Consider the following 25,184-nt stretch of genomic DNA (forward strand, 5'->3'; position numbering starts at 1 on the left):
TCAAGTCATAAACGCAAAAATTATGTTTTCAATGATATTCATGTATTTAACTTTAAATGCCTAAGCTTCTCAAATTTGGAAGCAGCTTTTCACAGATTCTCTATATAATCAACAGAGAGATACTTCTGTTAGGGACCTAGCACTCTAGAAATTGAGTTGTCTAAATTCAGCACCTAATGCACAGGTTGTGAAATGCTCCAGTAATGAAAAGAAAGCTTAAGAGATGTAATAATCCTCATATTTTATTTCTGATTAACACCTAGTTACAGTTTGCCCAAGCCTTCAGGAGAAATAGCTCAGCTGAAACACCTCTTCCCTGCACCTTAGTGTACTGTTAAAACTAAAGCTCCTGGGACCTGAAGCTCTAAGAGGAAATAAAAAAAAAAAAAAAAAAAAAAAAAATCACAGGAATAGTGTACAGCAGGTTCAGTTTGTAGAAACCCTGCAATGCAGCTCTTTGCTACTCTCCCTGCTTCTTCAAAGGAAATGGTACTTAACAAAAAAGGAACTCTTACTAAGGGGCAGAGAAAAATAGACCCAAAATGCTGCTGTTCCCTCACCACTACAAGTGTAACAGCTTTAAGTGGAATTCCATCTTGAGCTGGAATCGGGGCACACTGACAGCACCAGTCCATCTCAACCTAATTTATCCTGGCTAGCCTTGTTTTATTGTGCTCAGTTGCAGAGAGCTTCTTGAAAGGGCTCTTTGCTTTGGAAAGGAAGTTGCTAAATTGGAGGGATTCTTGCCTTTCTTTTTAGATGTGAGCTATAGCAAACTCAAATTCCCAAGTCACCTGGAAACAAATAGTATTTTAATCATTAAAATAATTCACTACAGGTTTTTTTCCTGCTGCCATTTACCTGCTGCAGAGCCATGAACATAGAATAAGTAGAACTGATCTACATCAAACTTGTGCTATATTGTCATATAAACACTTCAATAAAATCATTATGGATCACTGAAAGGACATCATAATCCAACTGTAAGTGACATTTAGTAGTAAACAACTCTGTTACTAAGTCATGTGCAGGGCAAGAATTTGAAGGTAGATGAAACAGAATTCTAGAAAAGATAACTAAGTGGTGTATGTAAGCAAATATGCCACTAAGCACACACAACTTATGTCTACAAATCCACTGACAGAAGTTTCATCCCTTCTGGTAGTAAGGTCTTGTTATTCTGTTGATCCTCTAGGAAAAAGAAATCAGCACTTATTACAACTAAGAAAAAAGTCACAAGACAGAAATTGACTCCAATTACCTCTCAATACTCAACCATTTGTACCTAAACAGACACATCATTAGAACTTTAAAAAATTAGCAGCACACAGCAATCTAATTAGAACCTAAATGAAACATTTTAGCTTTTGTTGATTCAGACTTGCAATATTTCTATGGCTTCTAACTAAATGAAACTTGCTCATAATAAGTTCTACAAAACTCTGAACATGGAGTGGATATATTGCTGATAACGAAACTCTCCTCTCTGGAGCTAACATACAAAAAAGATGCAAATGCAGTGTTCTGTTGCGTAACCAGCCATCATTCTGCACTGCACACCTCCCAGGCTTCCTTGTCAAAGCAACCTTCATCTGGGGTGCTGTGTAACTGCAACTTGATCAAGATATTCAAGCTTTACCAAGTCTGCTACCTCCCCTTCCCTTGAGACGAATATATTCTCACCTTGGCAAGTACACTTCCACTTTTTGCTTCTTTACAGAACTAGCCCATTCATTAATCAGCGAGGCTTTGATCAGTGGTTCCAATGTGACCAGTGGAACTTCCTGCCTGGAAAGAACGATCATCATACTAATTTCCTCTCCCTCATATGGTATCTCCAGAACTTGGTAGATCCCACCTGCTTCATTGGAGCCATCACTGAACTCGCCTACAAAAGTAAAACCACAAAAGCTGTTAGAAGTATTTTCTTGTGTCTTCACTGGAGATAGGGGAAAAATAGAAAGATAATTAATATTACACATTATATACTAGATACTGGAACTAAAAATGACCCTCTCTATCCTATTTTGTATAAAATTTATATTGGTTTCATCAACTAAGGAGTTGAGGTTTACATCTGCTTTCTTAATGGAAACAGGCTTATCCAATCACCGTTTGTAGATAATCACACCTCTGAAGCTATCACCTAGCTTCCACTGGTTAGTCAGAGAGAAGTCTAAAGGTTCTTACAGCTGCCAAGACTTTCATGGAAATGGGCAGGTTTTTTTTATTCAGGAGAGAGAATTTTTCAGTGATGGGACAGTGAAACTCTGCCAACAACAGATACAGTACAACTCACTTGGAGTTCAAACTCAAGATAAAAAAAACGTAAGTTCTGCTATTCAAAGAACCCCTATTTTACCTGTCCAAGGATATTACAACAGTAATGAGCAAACATTCATTTTGATATTTAGCACAGCACAAGAAAAATATTTTAGTGAGAAGCAGGTCTAGCTCAAGAATTATGAAGAGATTAGATGAATAAACATTCTGAAATCTACCATGTGGCACCAAACATGTACCTAAAAAAGTAATCAAGAAAAAGGTCATGATAAATGTTGCTAATTACAAAAGACAAGCCCATCAAAATCTTCATTGGACAAACACATTTTAAATTCCAGATGAAAGAACAGTCAACAATACAAATAAGTACTGCAACAAACCTATTAAGGGAGAATTTACTAGTTTTAAATTGCTAAAGGTCCAACTTACCGTAGTAAAACTCTCCCTTCTGGTACATCATTGGAATCTGCACCTCACTTTCATCATCTTTAGTGAAAGAAAAAGTTCTTGTATTTTCAGGTCTGAACTGTGATTTCCAGTTGCCTTTGAAGTAGATTGCATTGATGAGAGCCAAATGAGTCAGAGCATTAAAATCTCTCGAAGACACAAAATCTTTGATCATATCTGAGAAGAAAATCAACTGTCAGTCTACATGTCAAATTGAGCATTAAATCAAAACTTAAGACAGCTTGAAAAATGCAAGAAAATAAAAAGCTGTGCTAACATGTAATTTCCAATTCATATATTCCATTAAATCTCAAATTAAACTGCCAGTGTTTTGTAAACCTATATCACAGTGTAGGTGCGTAAACCCTTCCATCAAGTACATGTTAGTCAACTGTTTCTTGATCACTACCTAAATACACCACACAATGAAAGCAAGTGGAAAAGGAATCTCGGAAGACATGTTTACACTAGGGCTATAATACAGTTCATCGCTATTGTTTTCATGTGAGACTTACACAAACTTTGGTTCCAATCCAAAAAAGCATTTAAATGGGTGGTTAATTTAAATTGTGCAAGTATATGCATTGGAACTTCACCTGGGCCAAATCTGAAGGAAACATTCCCACTGACTTCAAAGTGAGGACTAAGAACAAAAAAAAAAAATCCACATAAATTCACAGCATTTGTTCCACTGACATTAGCTCTTGAAATGCAAAAGCGAAAAAACATCTAGCATCTGCTCTGTTCATGGGAGGTATGTCAGCTGAGCATGGCAGCTGCTTTGCTCCTACTCCTAAATAAGTCATTTACATCTGAATGCAGGCTGTTACCTGCTTTAGCTCATCTTAAATGCCTTGCGGGATTTTCAGCAAAGTAATTTCAAGTTTGTTAAATTTGGTGCACTGACCAGATTTGTCCCTCTTCTTGAAGAATTACAGCCTACTTCAGATAGCTTTCTTGCTCACTTCTATTTTTAACTGACATTGCGCTCTGCAAGGTGTTAAAATAAACACATTCCTTAGTCTAATTATTACTTCTTAATCCGTGGTTTAAAATACAAATTAATTCTGCTCTCTTGAGCATATGACACTGACTAACTAGTGTGAAATTTGTGTATCATAGGGCAGTATTTCTTTTGGGTTGCTGTTTGTACTTGGTTTTATCTAGAATGTTCTTTAAGATGAGATGTGACCAATACTGCCATAGTCACTCTCTGTGGCTGGAAAAAAAGAAAAGGAAAAATTAAGAAGGGATACACTTCCAGTTTTCCTATTTGAGACATCATGTTCCCTTATATTTTTCAACCACATCTTGTCAATATACTAATGTATCGTTAAGGGGTTTTTTCCTGTCCAGAGAAACCTTTGACAGTTATGTTTTCTGCTCCAAACCTCCCATCATGCTTCACACATTGGAATTGGAAATCTGCCTATCTTGTACCCCTCGCCTAATGAGAAAATCAGCCTCCTCCATGCAAGCTGGCAGGCAGGAGAGAATGAGATCTAGTGGTCAGGGACTAGGCTGAGGGACTGTTACTATCGCAACCTAATGCTAAGAGACCCAGAGCTGCCTTTGTTAGCTCTGCTCAGCTCCTGCCAGGGCAATGGTTATGAGCTCAGCAGCACACGTGGCAGGTGTTAAGCCATAGAACTTGCTGTTCTCTCTAGAAGAAAGAGAATTTTACTTTTCCATCAGACACCAGGTTTCTCAGAAACACTCTGCAATCTGCTACATCACTTACATTCCCTATTTCTGTAGCTTGAGATAAAGGGCAGAATTTATTATGCATATAATAGCTGACACTTTCCCTCGGAGAAAAAGTAGATAATTTCCAAATCGGAATAAAAGCATTATATGAGATATTTTTCCACTTTGGTGTTCTACACTTCCATAAAGCATTATGGATTCTAAAATGCTCAGATTACAGGGTGGTGTTTTAATTCCTTACAAGGTGTTCTGATATCTTCAAATTCACAGTGATACAAAACTGATGTCAGAACCAGATCCCCACTGAATTACTCTTAGAAATGTCAACTCTCCCTGTGTGCCAAATGAACTACAATGAAACTGTGTTTTGATCCCTGCAACAGGGGACTACTCTCACTCCCATACCTTGAGACTCTGAATGTATCCAGAAAACACTGAATCTTTGGGATTCCACAAGCAAGCACTATATCAGGCAGATCTGAATGTGCAGATTTACAGTGGTCATTTTATGCTTACTCACCTGCTGCAAATTGTGGCTGTGAAACCTTATTGACAGTCTACCTAAAATAAACTGCTCTCTCAACATGCTATCTGGTTTCCTCACACTGGAAAAAGATTACATTACAGGGTCTGATTTTGTGGTTCAAAAATATCTTTTGTATTCTTTAGTATTCTATTTCTCAGTTCCTTATAACCACAACTTCCTCAAAGAACTGGTGATACTCCACACACCCAACACATAGGCCAAGGACCACTTTACAGACAACTTTTCTGCAGTTAGCAATAGTACTTACCCTTTATTCCAATACCATAATCAGCAGTAAAATGCTATTAGAATGCCTACCATTGAAACACCCTGCTTCAATAAATGTTACAGGAATTTTAAGATAGTAATAGACAAGGGAAAAGAAAGATTTAGACAGATACAACCATATGATTAGCAATGGCTAATATTATCATTCCCGCACAAGAAAAAGTACGCAACTTCACAAACAGCTGGTACTAGAATTCTTTTTATGAGAGAAGATACTTTAGTCTCAAATAGAACAGATAAAAGCCAAGGCAACAATTCAACAGCACTGTAGAACTGGAAACACAAACACTTACTGCAGGAAGCATATGAAAAAAAAGTCACATGGACTTACTATTTGTATGATTCTCCACCCACTTATTGATGTGGGTAGCTGCAGCTGCACTTTGGCTGAAATCTATATTCTCTACTTCAGCTTTGAAGTATTTTTTCACCAACTGCAGAAATTTCTCACTGATGTGATATCCATTCTGCACATAGAGAGAGTTAGCAATATCCAGAACGTAGTGACCTTCTTCATTAGTTGCCATATCAGAAAGATCTTTCAAAAAAGTAAATTCTTCTCCTGAGGAAAGGAAAACAGTTTCAGTTTGAGAAAAAAAATATTCCATTTTTTTCTTCTGCTGGAAATTCACAAAGACATTTACGCAAAACAAAAGTACTTTTAAAAAAATAAACTTGATTTTAAACCTACACACACCTTCAGATCTGAAAGAACAATCTACAAGGCAGAACATACTACTTAGAGCTTATTTTTTCTACTACCTATAATTGGCATAATTAACAAGACATTTGGATGCCATTACAGACAAAGCTATCAATGGTAATCCTTTCAACACCAAAAGAGTAATTAAGAAAATTTATTCTTACAAGTCACATTTATATACCCTGTCACCACAAATCCTTAGCAGAATTTCCATTACAGCCTAAAAAGCCAGTTGTTTAAGGAGAAATGAACTTCAAGTTTTGAAGCCGAAGACTTCCTCACAGACTTCTCTTTGCAAAAAAACAGGTCTAGAATGTATCAGGATCCTGTGTGGGGTGATACCAAATCATTTGCTTGGGTAATGAGGAATCCTGAGTAGGATTAAAGTAGTCTGCTCTAAGATAGGAAGCTTGTACTACCACACCATCTACTTGAAGCTGAAACTTCTAATTTTAAAAAATACAAACAAACAACTTAAAAACTGAATGCAATTGCATATTCCAAGCAGAGATCATTGGAATACATTCACTGTATTCACTGAGCAGTGAATGTATCAGTTTGTTCAATTATAGCTAAGGGACAATGTATTAACTACAAACTGTAGAACTCAATACGTGTTGTAGTCTCCACAGAGAGGCATCATGCATAGTGGTACTGTAGAACACATCTTGAGCACAGTATTTAGAAATTCCTTTCCAAGATCCTTTCACTGAATGTTTAAGTCCCATACCTTGTAAGAATAAGGAATTTCCTTCAAGTTTCAAAAGAACTAATTTGATATCAAAATTCACAGAAATTGCCTCTTCAAGGTTGTTTTTTGTTAGTCTCATCCCCTCCATTTGCAGTCATATTCCAGCTGCTTGCACAGAGTGTGCAGCACAGCACTACCTCCAGATAGACTTAGCTCATCCCATACTACAAAAGGAACGGTGTGGTACTATTGTTCTCTACTAAAGAAATTAATCCCATTTCTCAGAAAGGCTGATGGGAACACGTGGTAAATCGTGCTGAAAGAGCCAAGATGCTTATATTTCCTAAATTAGCTTGTATATCTGTATGTGACACTATGCAATGGGGACAGAACATTGCCAACACAGATTTAGGGCAAAGAACCTACATGTTCTATCTATGAGAACCAAACAAATTATATTTGTTTATTATGTGTCAAATTAAATGATATTTTCAGTTTTTTACTAATTACTAAGATTTTTATACTGTTTTATAAGCAATATTGCCTACTTTCATTTTCAGGTTCCATTATAATCCCTAAAAAGGATGTACCTAAAAAAAAGAATCTTCTTAGAACTCTAGAGGCAAAGGCAAGCCTCTTTTGCTGATTGAAACCAAGATCAACAGTAACTGCAATTGCTTCAAATTCAAGTGCCCAAGCCAGGGTTGTATGTTAGCATCTCTCAGCTTATGCTGAATCCACTGATGCATGCTTCAGCATGCTCAGGCCATCAAACAGAACACTAAGAAGCCTTCTAACTCATGGACGTGACCTGGCCACTTCCATTGTTGTTCAGGCACTGCCACCTGTTTCTTTAAAACTAAAAGCCCCATCATAAAACACAATTAAAAGGCCTTACCATTTTTTAAGCTGTCAAAACCCAAGGAATGTCGAATTTCTTTCAAAGTGGTCCCATGGGCTCCAAGCTCTACCATTCCCATGGATAATGCAATGCTCAGAGGAGAGAAAAGAATATTCTCATCTTCTCTCGCAGCTCGCAGCTGATTGTAAACATTCACAGAAAGCTCAGCAATGTTTTCATCAGGAAAATTGGTCTTGAAGGCTCTGCTTTGCAAAGCAAGCAAAGACAATAGTCCAAGGAAATACATGGCTTGAGATTCTAAGATCTACAAAATAAATTGTAGAGAAGAAAAGTTAACTTTGCTTCAGTAATAAAAGATTCAACTGTGAGAAAAAAAAACACTTAAAAGCTTTAGTCTTAAATTTGTGTGGAAAAATAAAGAGTTCAATGCATAATTCAGTTATTAGGAGTAGAGACTAGCTTGAACAGCTAATGTATTAAAGTTATAATCTACTTTAAAAAGGAACCTCATTTCATTTTGTAACAATGTTTTTGAAATCTTTCAGCCACAGAGTAACAAAACACAGCTTCTACAGAAAAAGACCTCAAAGACACACAAACACCTTTCCTACCTTTACTTTTTTATTTTGCTGCTGTTGTTACTAAGCAATGCTGATCTGGAATTGGTGTTTCTGTACTCTTTCATCAAGAAGATATAAAAACCCACATTTCTTTCATTTGACCTTTCAGTGAGATGCAACATATTCATCTAAGTCACTCTAAGCCCCAAACTGTTAAAACTCTTTTGAGCACAGTAAGAGAGCTTGCTGACGCTGGTGACAAAAGACATGCACCATGATGTTGCTCAGTTGCAAAACACAGCGCAAGCAATCAAAAATTCTTTGAAAGAAAAATAAAGCATGCCTTAGTTACCATTAGTTGTTAGTAAATAATGGTGAAAAATTGTGTAGCTTTACTAAAATGCTTCAATAAGCAACGGTTCTCACTCTACTCCAGTTGAGCTCATCACACAACTATTGACATTAAAATTCTAGCTCCTGCACCAGTGTACGTGTGTCTCCAGTCTCCTGTTTTTCCCTTTAAACTTCACACTGCCTTGGCATCTGACCCACTACTGCCAGGTGCCTTGGGTCAGTAGTACCAAGCCAAGAGCTTGCATTTTAATTCCTTCTCTTTGCCAAATATGGTATCTCTAACATGCAACCCAGTAAAGATTCCTGAAGCAGCAGGTCACACTGTATGGGACTAAAAGCTTTAGTCCTGAAGTGTTTACATGTTGTTGTGCTAGTGTGCAGTGCTTGTCAGCACAGGAAAAATTCAAGTGAATGTGCTATTCTCCTGCTCAAATGAAATCAATCTGCATGCAGCTAGCCCAAGTGCCTCTGCCTTATGCTTCCCAGCTCTCCTGGGTCTGCAGTTTCCACCAGTTTCTATATACCTTACACAGCGACCCTTACTAAACTTTATACAACATTTATATTATGCATTGCATCTTGAAAGGATTACATAGCATTACCTAATTAACTCTTACAATATTGAATGATACATAATTAAAGCATTGCTACACACATTTTATAGCTGAGAAAATACAAAAAGCAACTGGATCTGCCTTGGCAGCAAGTGATACAGTCACTAGTTAAGACTTGTCCTGTCCCCTAGCCATGCATCAGTCATTTGTTCATTTTTATACTGAGAAAATTAAATAGATGAATGGGTGCAGCAATCACACGTGCTTCAGGGAAAAAGGACAGGCACTTAACGCTACTCAGTATCTAGAGCTTTGCTTCTCCCTTGCATCATGTCTCCTTTCTGGTGATTGCTTCCATAAATGTAAGAAATACGACCCTTTTCTCAATTTCTAAACAGCCCTCTGCTGGCATCACTTCATCTCTCTGGACTACTTGATCAGTCTTTCCCTGATTCTTAGCAAGATACCAAAAATCTCCACTGAAGGCTTGTACTCTGCTTAAGAATGGCACAGAATAAGTCATATAACTCTAAAGCACCAGGTTCATATTGTGCTCATTACTTGATGACTACATGTATCAGTACACTCAGTACAGCTCTCCAGCACTTCACTGCTACCCCATGCAAAACACTTCATTCTGAGCCATGACCATCACTGTTTATTTCACAGAGACTGAGACAGCCTTTTTATTGTTAAAATATTAGCAACACAGCAGAAACTTCCCCAATTATTGTTTCTTAATAGCAGCTGATTTTTTTCCACATTGTCCATTTATTAATTATTGACCTCAGAATAGTAAGGTTTCTTCTACAGAAAATAATTGGATTTCCATGTTTTCTTGATAATCGTAGGTATTCTTTATATTAAAATAGATCATGCCTCTCTCCCAATGTTATAAAATCTAAAATATCACTCAGAATGTCACTGTGTTAGACTCAGCCCAGGTTTTAGTCTCATCCTAAAAGCTGTACAAGGCAAGAAAGGCTTATAAACTTATATCACACAGGAGGTCAACAGCAGTGTCAAAAACAGTACTAAAAAAAAAGATGAGCAGAAGCTCAGCTTTCTTTTATTGAGGATGAACCCAAAGCATCATTGTGGCTGTTAAACTGACCTGTAAATCTAGGGAATCTCCCACTCTGATCTAAGCAAACAAATTGTGCTGCTCAATGCAGATGCAATTATGCAGATAGCTAAGCTTTCCCTACTCAGCTCACTTTGAGACCTGACAAGGTTACGACAGATGTAAGATTATCCTCCATTTTAAAAAAGGAAACTTTCCCAGCCTTTTAGTTGCAGAGGCAGCTATTCAGCACTCCATCACTGATCTCTGTCATATGTGCTACTGCCAGATAGGCAAAAATAACTGCAGGAGGGAAGGAGGGGGGAAATTTATACATCTTAATGAAGTGTTTAACATATAGGTTAGACTACTTGAGAGCTAATATTTGGTATCAGACAATGCTAAAACCTCAAATTATATATAAAATCATCTTACTTCTTGACCACTCTGGAAAAGCTCCTCATGTGAAATAATCAAATTGTAATGTTTTTAATTACTTAGGAGGACAGAAAATAGAATAAGTGCATGCATGGAGACAAAATTTATACTGAAATGCTCTTACAAGACAAAGTACCAAATTTAAACTTAGCTTTAAATACATGCTTAAATCCCAGTGACGGCAATGCAAGAGGTTAATCTGTACAGTATCAAAGCTCCCAGTAGCAATGAATTAAAACCAAACAATTTACATATCCCCCCTGCCTCTTTCACATTGCTTTTGGTCTAGAGAGGTCTTCTAATAGAGTCCCCAGCGAAGTTCCCCCTACACAAATCCATGGAAAAGTAAGAGAGGCAGAGGTGAGAATGATCACCCAGGTATAGGCAGAAGATGCGACTTCCTGTTTCACTGGCACTGCTCTCAAGATATTCCTGAAAATATAACTCTCACAATATATGCATAAGAAGAGTACAAAGCAAGAAAATACTTTTTTTGAAGCAAACTGAAGATCTGCAGGTGACGGTCAGTGGGGAGAAGGCTGTAAAGCAGAAGACACCTGATCAGCCCCTGACAGCCAATATGAAAACAGTCTAATCTTACTCATCTGAATCCAGATGTCTGTGGTAAATTCTTCAGTTCAATTCTTCTTGCACTTTTGGTACAGTGTACACTGTTCTAACTACAACTGGGAATCCAGCTCTTAATTATCATTCTAGTCATAAGTTACTGCTTCTCTGATTCTGTCTTACTTCAGGCTATATTACTTTTGGTTTTATGCTTCCTCATGCCTCTTCATGCAGCAGGTCTTGATCCAACGAACAGCTGAGCACTTATTATGGTGCAGCATGTTCTCAGCATCTCTCTTCAGTAAGAGTCGAGGGCACTCTGTTTTGTTTCCACAGCAGAACAGAGAACATTTTTTAAATTGATTGTACCCTATTCACAAATATACTTTAGGCGAAGGAAATGAAGCTGAACATTATGTAATGCATATCCAGAAAGTGAAACAATTCCCATGAGTATCATCAAACATTTTAGTCTGTCTTTTCAGACTCTTCTTCAGACCCATCAGCAGGACAGTCTGTCATTACTGTTCTGCATCAGTAAAATCTGGTTAAATATTACTGAAAGGAGTCAGAGTCCACATTGAACAATGTGTAAAAACCACAAGAACCATCAATTTTAAATTTACTGCATACATTTTGCATTTATCAGATACCAGTATGAATGAAAAAAAAGATGTTAAAATTGCTTTCACTCCTCAGTCACAAAGATGTTAAGACCAAAGATCTGAATTTCTCATTTGAGAGCTAGACTCAGAAAAAAAATTGTTTTATTTTATCTTAATTGATGCATGAACATCACTCTCCTATCAGGTCATCAAAAGACCAGTACAAACAGACAAATACTCTCCTTGAAATAGCCTTTTCCTAAAAATACAACCATGTGTCACAAATCATTCCTTGCTACAGAGGTTTGTCAGGGTATTAGTTCTGTTCTTGCGTGCAGCTGCTCTCAGGGAAGAAAGCTGCAGCAGAACACTAAACAATGCAGTAATGCTTCAAAACCTGGAGACACCTGTAACTCCAGATGAGAAGTTATTGCACTGCTGTATCTGTGCAAGTGATATTGAGTGACCCTTACCAGAACTTCAGTGTAAGTGGGCTCCCCTAGAATGCATACACTTTGTTATTTGACCACCAACTACCCTCAGTTTAACATTCCTACATAATTCTTCTGATGTTTCTGCCCTGGGTACTGAGATATGACTGGAAGCTTCTTTTATTTTTGGGCACTGTTCTGTACAGGGTTTCAAGTTTTTGAAGATATCTTAAATGAAGGCATTCCTCTCCTCCTGGTTTTCCATATTTTTTGTCACTTCCGTCACACAGTACTTAAAAAAGAAAAAACAACCCAGAGATTCCAGATCTATATGGCTCAGTGGTTACTTTCATCGAGGTCAGGGCTAGTTCAGTTCCTGGGATACTTTGTCATTTCAGACACCGTCTCTAACGGTTTCATCGGTCCTGAAATTCAGCCTACCACATTTCCACAACTGGTCACAAGGAGTTCAGTGTAAAGGCAGCATTCCTGTTCATTTGCCCTGTGGCCAGCACACATGTACTCCCTGTGCGTGGGCAGAAGGAACACCAGTTTTAATTATGTTTGAAGAATAACATTCATAGGCTAGAATGCAGGACTGATTAACTATAGCTCTTGCCTTTCCCCAAGCATAAGGCTGGAATGACTAAGAGGAAGTAGAACAGCATCGCCCCCTCACACCCACAAACTCTGAACTATTCAGTTCATTACGTATGCTTTCAGAAAAATGCAAAAGGGGCAAGTAGTCTCTGTAAGCTGAGATATTTTGAGAGATATAACAACAAACTCAAACTGAGTTCACAGATATGAAGAACCATGAGTTCTGAAACAGTAAGAATTAGGTTTAAATGTAGGAAGGTGCCAAAAATTCAATTAAGGGTTGAATTCTAGTACCTTGTGCATATCTGACAGGTTGAAAAAAGGGTTTATAATTTCCTTGTCTTTACAGACTGGGCTTTATAAAGAAACTCATTTATGGCTTTCAAAATCTGGAAAATAAAGCTGTGATACATTGCCTTAGTTCCTCAGCACAGAGAGACTAAACTAAGATTAGTGCCTCAAAGATTACTCCTGGCTAAATTCAAGTGAAACACCAAAAGTGTGGGAAGTACAAACAAGAAAAACTGCTGATTCCTTCTGATCAGTGTATGAAAGAAAAGCTTCAGGAGAAAAGCAAGTGTGGTAACAGGACTGGTTATATTCTCTCCTGTAAAGAAGAGCACCTGCAGGAAGACAAAAGTCCGGCAGAAGAATCTTATGAAGCAGGAAATTTACTTAGAGAACAAACCTTGCTGATCAGAGGGTAAAACCACTACCTATGGATCCAGGTAGGAACTGGGTGCTTCCTCCTTCCCTGCAAACCCAACCCAAACTGTTAGTGACAGATTAATTATGAAAGTATACAAGTTTGGTGAAATTCAGCCGCTAGTAAACACGCCAATTGCTACAGGCACCTTTAGTCTAGATGATTTCTTGTTGACAATGTTATCAAACAATATAATATCCAAGAGGGAGGGACTCCATAACTAGTAATAACAGCTGAGAAAAATCAACACAACTCTCCCTCCAAAAAGAAACCAATAAATACCAGCTACGCAGAGAAGATGCACTGAACAGTTAGCAAGATCATTAGCTGTTCACCAGGACCAGGAGGTGGTTGTCATGGCTACCCTGAAGGATGTGCAAAGAAGGTACAGAGCGGTGAGGAAGAGCTCCTGGACTGGTTTAGGCTTGCCTCGGGCACAATAGGGCAACGTGGCTGCTACTGCAAATCTCAGGATTCTCACAAATCCTCTCCATCAGTTTCTACTGCAGAACAATTTAATTATCTATTTATTTTTCCGATCCTTTTTGCTTTGTCCTGGAACCTAACCTTTCAGATTTTTATTTAAAGACTGGGCAAAATCTACCTCTCCAGTTAGCATTACTGGAGCTAAAGTATTGTCGTACCTGGAATGTCTGGTTTTACCTCTAGAAAATCCCATGTAAGTAACGTGGCACTTCTTCCCATCACTTGCATACTTCATTCATTGCCCTTGTCCTCCCAATCATTCACAGCCACTCTCTCCCTCCAGCACAGAGAATGACAGACAGTGTATTGTGAAACAAAGCTATAACCTGAGTTGACTTAACCTGAAGAATCACTTCTTTTACATAGCGGTACACAGGGGACAGTAGCGCAAAGGCTCACTGCAGTAACCAAGCACTGAAACAGGAAATCTACATTCTACCAAGTGCTATACACAATCCCCTATGGCATACTTACATGTGAGGTTGAAGTATGGGAGAGCTTGCCTGAAGGTGATAGGTGGTAAATGAAAAGTGTCACTTCTCAGAGCAACAGATAAGCAATTCATGAGGTATTATTGCTTATAGCCAAAAGAATATACTCAAGGAAATAGGCGAATAACTATATGTCCATAAATGCTTTAGGTTACGGCTACCATGGATAGTGTAAGCACTACATGGAGGTATCTACGAAGTACTTGGATGATTAGAAGTAGTTTGTTACTGCAAGTGGTGACAATCATGTGAAATTATACATGCCTCGACACCAGGAATGCACACAAATGTTACCTTTAGCCAGCAAGTCAACTCCTTCATATTAAGGTATGTATTTACATTTTCTATCTTGTAAAACATGCTTATTCCTAAAATGTTTATCTTTAGCTTATGTTATGACCTTGTCAAACAGAGATTTTACAGGCACATGTACAATTACTAAGCTTGTTTGAATGTTTCTTTCAGATATGTGTATCAACATCCATATTTCAATCTGCACAAACAATAGTAATGAAGTTATGAGATTTTTATCATCATTTGTCAATTACAGAGTCACTGCCTTCTGAGGCAGGAAACTTCCAGGCTAATTTCATTGGAAAGCAGCACAGTAACAATATGTCAAATTCTGGGGTATTTAAACCCCTAGGATATAGCAACAAAGAGTCACTCCTTAAGAAGTGTTTGGATCATACTAAAACTTTGCTCTCCAACCCACAGCAAGGCATGCCCCTCAGGATTCTTTACTTCTATCTTTTAAATGACCCCATAACACCAGCAGCTTCAAGAAAACCTGAAAGGGAAATGGTACACTGAAAACTTCCAAGTTGACACTGTCTACCATTAAATCCCAAATGTTTTTAAACTTTCATGGATCTTGGCACTGAGTCACTAACCTGCTGAGGCAATTATGCAAGCCAAAGCTGTCTTAATTGAGCTCCTTGAAACATAATCCCTCAGCTCCAATTAAAAAACAGAAAGAGATGCTGAGAAGCCATGTCCAAAATACTTCAATTTGAATAGCCTAAAGCAAACATCTAAATCCATGTCTAGACAACAAAGAAAAGACGGTCTTATTTCAAAAATTACTACAGTAAGGCCTGCAATTGTGAGGACCTGTGTACAATTTCTCTATTTTTTTTCTTCTATCTAGAAGAAAAAAATATTTTTAGAAATTGGTTGGCAGAGTGCTTTGATTTGTGACAGCCTACAACGTGCCCCACAAAGTAAAAGCTATAAATAAAAAGCCACAAACCACACAAGCTCTGTTAAGGAGAAAATTTGAAGTACTAGAGAATTTGGGAATTCTAAAGGCTCAAAATTGTTGAGAGTACATGTGGCCCTTGTAGGAATGTCAACAAAGCCCAAGCGGGGAGAGCTTCAAAGCCAGAGACTGAAATACTACACAGGATTTGCTTCAAAAAAAATAAAAATCAAAAGGGAGCTCTACCTAACAAGTCCTATAGAAGCAACATCATCAGACATTCATTGGGATTTTTTACACATACTTGTTTCAGTGAGGGCTGTCAGTCCTGTACACAACACCGAGGTCACCCTTGAGCATGCTGGTCTTGTGGTGAAGATGTTAACCTGGTCTTACTATTGAAGGAGGGACAATGCCTGGACACAGGAGATGAAGCTGGGTCATACAGGCTCTCAAGAGCCAATTCTGACAAGTCCTAGTTTTGAGTGAAAAGCTCGAAATAGTACTCCACTAACAGTACAATCATCTAGAAAAGATACCTCAAATAATACCATCATTTTTCCTCCCTCTTATTTCCTTTAGGCTCTTTGGAAAAGGAAGGGAAAGGTGTGACCTCATCCTGTAGCAGTTGGTTTCTGTCATAGGCTGCAGAGATGGCACATTGCAATCCATCATTTTAGATACAACTCCTTGCCTGCTTTTGCATGTACTTCAAATTCCCTTACTTACAATAAGCCCCATTTCTGTTATTTTACTGTGAAATTCAGTTGATCAGCAGGCTCCCAGAAGCAAGCTCCCAACTATAATTTAATTAAAAGGGCAGTAGCTAAGTTTCACCATATGCAACTGCCAGATGCAATCATTGCAGTTTAAGTCTAAAGGCAATGTTACTGCATGTACTGGAGCGTAGTCTTATAAGTGATGAAAGCTGTCACTTATGTCACAGACACTGCTGTAATGCATGATGATATTACAGCTTCAGCAGAACCAAAAAAAATATTAATAATACATTTTGTGAAGTATTTACAGCAAGTAAATTTGGAAGACTATGTTTCAAGTGCTACATACTTTTTCTTGCAACTCTGTATTTATGCATAAAGTCACTTGAGATATGTTACATTAGAATATATACTTCACCTGGCATTACACAAGCTCTCACAGTCAATTTTAAACCTTCCAAAGTTGGAGGACAGAAGGACTCGGTTAACTGGGAATAAACAAAAACCAGAAGTCTCTCTCTATTCAGTGATTCACAAAAATGGGAAATACTGCATCAAAAATACCTTAAAATTCCGTTTCTTTGGAGGAGACTTGCTGAATGCATTTCAAAACCAACCAAACAACTCAGGTAAATTTTAAAATGTCTTTAACAAAATGCAGTGAAGAACAAGAGTCTTCAAATCATTCCAAAACAACTAAATAGACAAGGTATATATATATTAGCTGTGAAACAGTGTTTCAAAAGTTCAAAGCTCTTCAATATATTGTTCAGCTTCCTTCACAAGGACTCAGAAGAAAAAGAATTGGGCTATGGTGTAACTATATCAAGACGATGAAGAAAGTTAATTAAGATGTATCAGGATTTCAGAAGAGGAGTCTGTCACTTCATAAACCAAATGCAAGTGAAACACACAAAACAGCTTGCTTTCCTACAAAGCAATATTGACTTCAGCCTCACAATCAACACTGGGCTCCATTCACATTTAGGTAAAGTCACTATTGTCAGGAGAGTTATTATTCACTTGTGTTAACACTACTTGGATCAGAATTAGTGTCTTACGCTACAATTGCATGATATACTGAATCCTTTAGAAAAAAACCCAAAACAATTAAACCTAGTAGTAACAGTAGATGTTACACCCTGATTAATTACAAATAGCAATTCGTCATTACAAGGATTGTTATTCATAAAGCACAGACGTTGCTCCTCTAACGCTTCTCAGCTTCATTGTCTGTTTCTATACAGAAGATGGAAGATCCCAGCAGCCACAGCCACTGTGAGCTTCCAGCCAGCTATGATTACTTTTAGAAGTAACTACGTATATCAGACAGATTGTCATGACAGCCACAGTCCTGACAGCCAGCAGAGCAGCACTGAAGGCTGGCCCACATTGGCTCTCAGCACAGCAGCAGGCCAGCAGAGCTCCCTATGCCCTGGTGGCCTTGGCACCTTCCATGCTGGCAGCTGCTCTGGGCTGGCCAAAGGACCGTGCTGGTAGAGGTGGCCAAGCCATTGCTATCCAGTTAATAGAGCTGTCCTGGCACAGCAGACAAAGCTGGACAGCATCTATGAAAGGCTGTTTTTAAAACCAGTTGAAAGAGCTGTTCTGGCAAGTGTGGGGAGCCTGACCAACAGACTCACAGTTGACAGAAAAATCCAAACAAAAACAGCCTGTAAAGCTGGTTTTGCACAAAAACTTCAGAGACAAAGGGAGAGAAAGAAGAATCATTCAGAGGGTCTGAACAAGCAAAATGGAGTCAATGAAAAAGTACATTTCATCAAAATCAGTAACTGAGATAAAAATTTAGCACTGCTATGTAAGCTTCACCACTTCAAATACTTCTCTAACACCAGAACATCTGTTACAAAATAAAGACTTTGTTTTTCCTGAAAACTAGAGAATAATCTGGATGCAAAATTCAGCCAGTACCAGGATATTTCACTCTGTCTTTCACACAGTGGAAAACTCCAAACAAGGCACATGATAAGGATTTCTTTTTGATGTAAAGAACGCTCATCGTGGATCATCCCCAATGACAGAGAAGCATGAAAAGACCACATACAGAAGGAAATTACACTTCTACTTTCTCCTGCCCTAAGGCCAATTCCAATTCTTGCTTCCTAGGCTTCAGTATCATTGCTATCTGCTCTGCTGTTAGTTTTCATATATTTTCAAATATTTTCATTTTTCTCTCTTATCTGCATGATTTCTTCAACTCCAATTTATGTTGCTTACCCTTGAGAACAGCTCTGCAAATATCTCCAAAAAAGAAAGAAAAAAAGGACAGCAACCAGGGCACGTGTCTGATGATAGGATTACAGACACCAGTTCAGGCACCTGATCATCCTACCAGACAGAGGAAAATCCAGCTAGCATGGCAGAGTGGACAGAACTGCCACTAAAATCCTCTTCCACCCCCCCACCCCCCATCACCATTCAAGTCCTTCCTTTCTCTTTCATAAGTGTCTGTGAACTTCTCAGATTACAGGGGAAAAAAAAGAAAGAAGCAAAATGGAAACAGTAGCAGCCTCACACTGTTCAAACTTGGTGAGCTGGCAGGGTATGAAGGCAAGAAGCAAATTCAGCACCCTGCATGTGCTACTGAAATGGTTTAGAGAGAATATTTGGAACAACAGCAGTTTCAAGGGATAAATGGGAAAGTTGGAAAGGAAAGAGAACGGCAGAGAGGAAAAAACCAATCCCTGCTGTGCAGGTATTTTATCCACAGCAAAACATATTCAACAACCAGGGAAACACAGCTTCTTCACTTAGAGGCAAAAAATGAGGCTCTTTTTACTTATAGGAAAAAAAATAGGGAAAAAAAGAATCTATTTACAATTTTGTTCTAATAGCTTTGTTTATCCTGACCTTGGAGACCTATAGCTGTTGATACATCCCCCCTGGCTCACTATGGACAAAACTGCTCAGTTTAGAGTCCGATATTCAAGCTGTGCCTGGAAGGTGGAGTCTGGCCCTGAAGCACACTTCTGTGGATCACTTTTCAAGCCTCATTGCTTTGTATTTCTGAGAACTGATGCTGTTCCAAGTATCCTCTCGGTGATGAGCCATTTAAACAACACATGGAGAGCGCTGAATTTGTCTTAATATTGCTTATTCTCCCACATAGAGAAGTTAATATCATGTTAGATCTGACTCTAAACGGCAAAGCAATTCACATGAACAAGAGCAAATCATGAAGCACTGAAGGAACAGTCCACTTCTGTCATTCACAGGCTCACACCTACACAATCTCCCTGGGGTTACAGGAACACATTTGTGGTATATTTTATGAGCAGATAGGGTGTGGGGGGCGGTGTTTCTGTTTTGTTAGTTGGTTCTGGTTTTTGACAGGTTTTTTTTGGTTTTGTTAAAAGATTTTTAAATGGGTTTTTGTAACTCAAACACCTTACAGAAAGTAATCATTTCCAATACCCATAATGAAAAATGAAGCTTGAAATCTCATTGTCTTCCCCTTAAGTTTTTTCTACAGCAAGTTAATATTAATTCTACCTTTTATTAGAGAGATTATCATATACTCCCATTTTTGTATGACATGCCATGACTCACATCGTCCAACATTTTACATTGGTGGGTAATGTACACATTCTTATTAAAAATTAGGTTAATCTGTTTAATTGTCTTGGCTTTGAAAACTAATGAGGTTAGCCTGAATTCTTGTGCCTGTAAATAAGATCACAATTTTCAAGTTTTTCACAGGTTATCTGATTGTTACGTCCAAATTAAGTTTTTCATGAGACAAGATGGATGCCTGTAACTCAAAGCATTGATTTAGACACAGTTTGTTGCAACCAGTTCCATCAACACAGCCACAGCAGAAAATATATTTTAATTTTCAATCAATAACTCTCAGCAGCAAACTCAATAGCCAACAATTAACCAGAAAGCGTTGTCTCATACAGACCTCCTGGAGTCGGTGCAGCTGTATGCAAAATGCTGCCCAAAGCATGCACATTTTTTTTAGTTATTCACCACTGAACAGTTATTCTATTGGATTTAAATACACCTCGAAGTGGAGATGGGCAAAAGGTCATCTCTAATCACACTAAAGAATCTGTTAATCCTTGAAGAAGCACAAGGACATCACTTGTACACCTGTGGAAACTAGATTGTATATTTCAGTCACCTCTGCCTCATCAACAGATAACATTTACTACTCTGATTCATGAGATACTGTTTAAAATGATGGCTTGCCCACCTCTCAGAGGAAGAAAAGCAGTCTTATGATGGTAAAATGTAAAGGGGAATATTACTTACATTATGAAGTAATCCAACTAAAGTGATTTTTATTTTTTCTTTGTTGAAAGTCATCCAAGATGATAAAGGCTCAAAGATTTAAGCAGTAAACTGTCTTTGTACAGGTGAAAGCAGATCAATTGCATCAAGTGTCCAATCCTGTTTGACATTCAATGGTATGGATTTGTGCACGTTTTAAAGAGCAAACAGTAATCAGCCAAGACATCAGCTGTGTGCTTGTTTTCATAAAAATATAGGGATGCCAATTGCACCAAACATCAAACCTTGAACGGGGAATATGTCTTTTCTGGCTTCCAAAGTCTGCAGTAACCATCCTTAATAATAATAATAATAAACTAAAAGCTCACTACACAGTTTTTCCCTCAAGACTAAATTACAAAGCTACATTTTAAACTATCTAACCTTCGCTGTGTATAGTTGTAATATTTGCATGTTTACAGCAGCAAGCAAATGCAATACTAATGTCAGACATGACCACCCTCGTGCTAAGGTAAAACTTATGTCTCCACATAGTCAGAAATTAACAGCCTAACATTTGTTTTCCCATGATTCACAGGGTTTCAGGTATTGTTATAATTATATTGTAGGAGTGTCAATAAAAAGCATAGTAAAAGAATGGATTAAGAAAACTCTCAGTACAGCAGACTTGCAAACACACTTATCACAGCTGTAATTACAAGCCTGAATGGCCACAGCTGATCCCTAACCTCAAACACTGTTTACACTCCCATTCAGGGAATCTGCATTAGGAAAAAAAAACCCCTTTACTGTGGCCTTATTAAACAAACATTTCCTTGTACTTGTTTTAAAGGTTCTACTAGTTCAACCTGTTTATATAGTAAGAGTCAGGCCATGACATTAAAAAACTCTAGCACCACCTACCTCAAAGTCCTCAGGTTGTTCAGATTTTCACATCTCACCAATGCTTTACTGAATTGTTTCAGGAAGGGAAATGAAACCATATTCACCTGCTATTTGACATTGGCAACTCTAACAACTGCCATGATTATTTTATCCAGGATTGCATCCTAGAAACTTTTCCCTGTAATGTCCTGATCAAACCATGGATGTTTCAGATATTGTACTTGGTTATGATATTGCTAATGAATTGTCAAAGAGGCCAGTTTAGTCACTGTGAAATAAAACTTTTTATTTGCAAGCCGCACCTCTCAAAACCAAGAAGTATTTTTTCTATGTCCAAGTAATTTTCTCCTAAACTTGACTGTGATACCAGACCAGCTATGAATTGAGGAAGATATTTATTTTTTTAATTGGGCTAAAAATGATGCCAGTTGGAGGAGCCAAGTATGAAAGTAATGTGTATTTAAAAGCTCAAGTTTTGCCAGCCTGAGGATGTTTTATTTCAATCTCCATCTTTGATATCAATTATGGAGGGAGGAAAAAAAAAAGGAATTAAAATACTAATCTGACTGTGTACATGCAGTGGATGGGACAAGAAGAGTCTCAAACTGTAGTTAAAATATATCAGGCTGGATTTCAACAACAGCATTTTGTTGGTAAAGACAACAAAGCTCTAGAATAGGTTACTTGGGGACATTTCTAGATCTACCCACACCCATAAGACCCCTTTAAGGAGACAAGCACATCAGGAGTCAAGAGACAGTTGACTGTGACTTGGGAAAGCAGATGAACAAGAGCAGTGAGTTTCAGAGTTTTCCTCCATCCTCTGTGCGCTGAAAGAGACATACACATGGCATATCCCCATCCATATACATTCTATGGTCCCATGTTAAGAACCATAAAAATCTGTTATCTCTTAAATACTGAAAGTGCTGAAACCAGGACTGGATCTACCTACTGAATACTGATCTCACATGGAAGATGGAATGAGAGGGAATGCAAAAAACTATATAAACCTGCTCTCAATCTATATTCTACACAAAATGAAACAACTGTTATGGGAAAACTGAGAAAGCTACAGCTCAAAATCTCTCTTGGTTCAATTATTTTGGAAATCTCTGGCAAAGCAGGCAAGTTTCAAATCCCTTTTCTGTGTCAGGTATGGAAACACAGTAGTAATCACACTATTGTGAGTTTTTTGGCTGGCATATAAAGTCCACTGGGAAATAAGTTCTGTTTACTGTGCATCTTTGCTTTTATTTATAAAGGCCTGAAAAACTATTTTCCTTCCATTGGCTTAAACTAAAATTAAAAAAATACTTTGAGCTACTCAGAAAGTTTAGTGTGGTTAGATGCTCAATCTGTAAGGGGAAAATAAGTTAATTACACAACCCAGTTAAGCATTTAATGTCTCAGTATATCCACAGGAAGTGACTGTACCTCCACAGGAAGCATTAATAAATATTGTTGACCTCACTTTATAGAAGTTGTGAACACTGTTTTTCAATATCAGCATTGAGATACTCCTCATACCTTATGAAACTTAGCAAAAATGTCAAAGCCTGTTTCAATTTAGCTCACAGGCCAGTTTATTCCGAATACATTCTATTTTGTTCCTATATACAATGTTAAAATTCAGGGCTGGACTTCTGAAAGTGCAGCACACCAGGGCTCAGCAGAGAACAAACAAGAACAGCCAAGCACATGAGATAACAAGCCTCTATTTCAGTGTCTAAATGAGAGGTAACTAGTCCAAGTTAAAAAACAAGACATAAAAATCCATATGCCTGCTTGTTTTCAGAATCACTGTATTATAAAACTATGTAGAAATGGTTAATTTTGCATTTCAGTTACTTATCACAGAAGAAGTATTTAAGAAGTATCCACTATGGAGCAGAACGGATCACAGTGCTACATACATTTAGTAATAAAAGAATAAAATGCTGAACTACCTTGATCTCTAGTAACACGAAAACCACTGTCACTTGGTGTTTCTACCTCAGCAATCTGATGCCTTTGTTACACATTATTGATATTCCACTCCTGAGCTGCTCCTGAAATATTGCCCAGCTGCTGGCTCCCATTCAAACACCAACCTGGCTGCCTCATTTTTGTTTGGAAGATGACAAAATAATTGTAAATTGGTATGTATCACTGTAGAGTAGCAAACCCTAATATTTCAATTATGAGTGAAAGTGAAAGGATTCCTACAAAGGAGACAAAATTGCTATCTTGCCATACAGACACAATGGTGACAGCTTAATTTAACATACTAGTGAACTTTATAAATTGGGTGCTAAATTCAAGTGTATGTCTTCCAACAATATCTACATATCATCAGCCTTTGATAGGCTTAGTTTGATGCAGAAACATGCTATCACATCGTCAGGTAATCATTTCCAACCTATTAGGATACAGGAAGGTCTAAATACGTCCACTGATACAATATGTATCAGTGTTTGCAATCCCTGTTTGCATTGCTAGTTATAATGATTTTTTTTAAATGCATCTTGACCACATAAAGGCTATGGCTGATATCACTATGTCAGGCCTTTTTACTAGTAACTTCCTAAACTTAAACAGTGGTCCAGTCAGTATACACACACGAGTTTAGCCCAAGGTTAAGTCTTCCAATTTCAATAGTTTTTCAAACTAAAAATATCAGATTATTTTACTCCAAAATCAAGAAAAATAACATGTTCCCACAGAAATAATTTCTCTCAGGTGAATCTGTTTCAGAGACCCAATACAACTCAGGCCTAGAAATTCTAAAACAAGTTCAAAAATGTCCCAACAAGAAAAATAAGTGATTTCCCTAAGTATTTCCATAGCTTGCAGAAAGCCATCAATTACCATAGCTTGTCTTCTAAATTAACGATTCACAGTGATGGATTATTCATGCAAGTCAGCCAGTTGAATGTTATACTTTGACTCTGGGGAGAAGGCATAGCATGTCTTAATTAACTATATTTTGTATAAGCCAGAAGACAGCCAGAAAAATTTTATTAATGTAGTCAGCCAGGTAAAGTGTAAGAAAATAAAACTAGTGTTAATTTAAACAAGGAAAAAAAAAAAAAATCTTCAGTGGTCTCCATAATCCATATTTAAAGTGAACTAGCAAGAGCACATTGCCTCAAGTGAAGTCTGTAGAGTAGCTCCAAATTGCTGTTTTGTTGAATGAACTGACTTCAGATCTACTCCACTTAGGCATGAAAGAGGTGGAAATTTCACAGAAGATGCTGTTTCCTGTCTATGCACAAACTTGCAAGATGTCAGTGATGACATAATTTCTTCTTTCAAAAGGATATCAAGTATTTTCACAGCCTTAACTGATGGAAAAGACAATGCAACATTGTCCTTTTCTATGAGTGAATCCTATGTTACTATTTCTATTGTTTTTCCCAATGAATGCTGTATTCCAACGGCCTCCTTGAATGTATATAGCATTTATGTATTCTGTAAGTCCACTGATGACATTTGTTACTTTGATCAGGCCAGTGCAAAATACCTCTACAAACAAAATCTAGGTTTTGCCATTGTTAGCTTTCGGTGTTATTCATTGTATTGAAAGGTTTTCTAACTAAAAATGGGAAGTCTGTAATAAATGTTACCGTTTATATCTACAGTAGGTAATATGAACGATCTAGTATGTCTAAAAATCTACAGCAAGCTGTTTAGAATAGCAAAGACCACCATGCCTAATGAATTATATGACCACCTAGTTTCTTGGCTTATATACAACACATTAAGCTTGCTAAAACTA

General features: G+C 37.7%; 1 protein-coding gene across 3 annotated transcripts in view; it reads right to left on the reverse strand.

Moving 5' to 3' along the window:
* The window catches only part of SERPINI1 (serpin family I member 1), a 48,626-nt gene that overhangs the window by 15,460 nt on the left and 7,982 nt on the right, over positions 1-25,184 (reverse strand). For all 3 annotated transcript variants that reach the window (XM_062005622.1, XM_062005623.1, XM_062005624.1), the window contains exons 2-5: positions 7,544-7,811; positions 5,583-5,813; positions 2,713-2,907; positions 1,684-1,888 (exon numbers count right to left, since the gene is read on the reverse strand). In XM_062005622.1, the coding sequence (XP_061861606.1) occupies positions 1,684-1,888; positions 2,713-2,907; positions 5,583-5,813; positions 7,544-7,793 (881 nt within the window). In that variant the 5' untranslated portion in view covers positions 7,794-7,811. The remainder of the gene's footprint in view (positions 1-1,683; positions 1,889-2,712; positions 2,908-5,582; positions 5,814-7,543; positions 7,812-25,184) is intronic.

The sequence above is a fragment of the Colius striatus genome, chromosome 12, assembly GCF_028858725.1.
Source record: "Colius striatus isolate bColStr4 chromosome 12, bColStr4.1.hap1, whole genome shotgun sequence".
NCBI classification, from domain to species: Eukaryota; Metazoa; Chordata; class Aves; order Coliiformes; family Coliidae; genus Colius; species Colius striatus.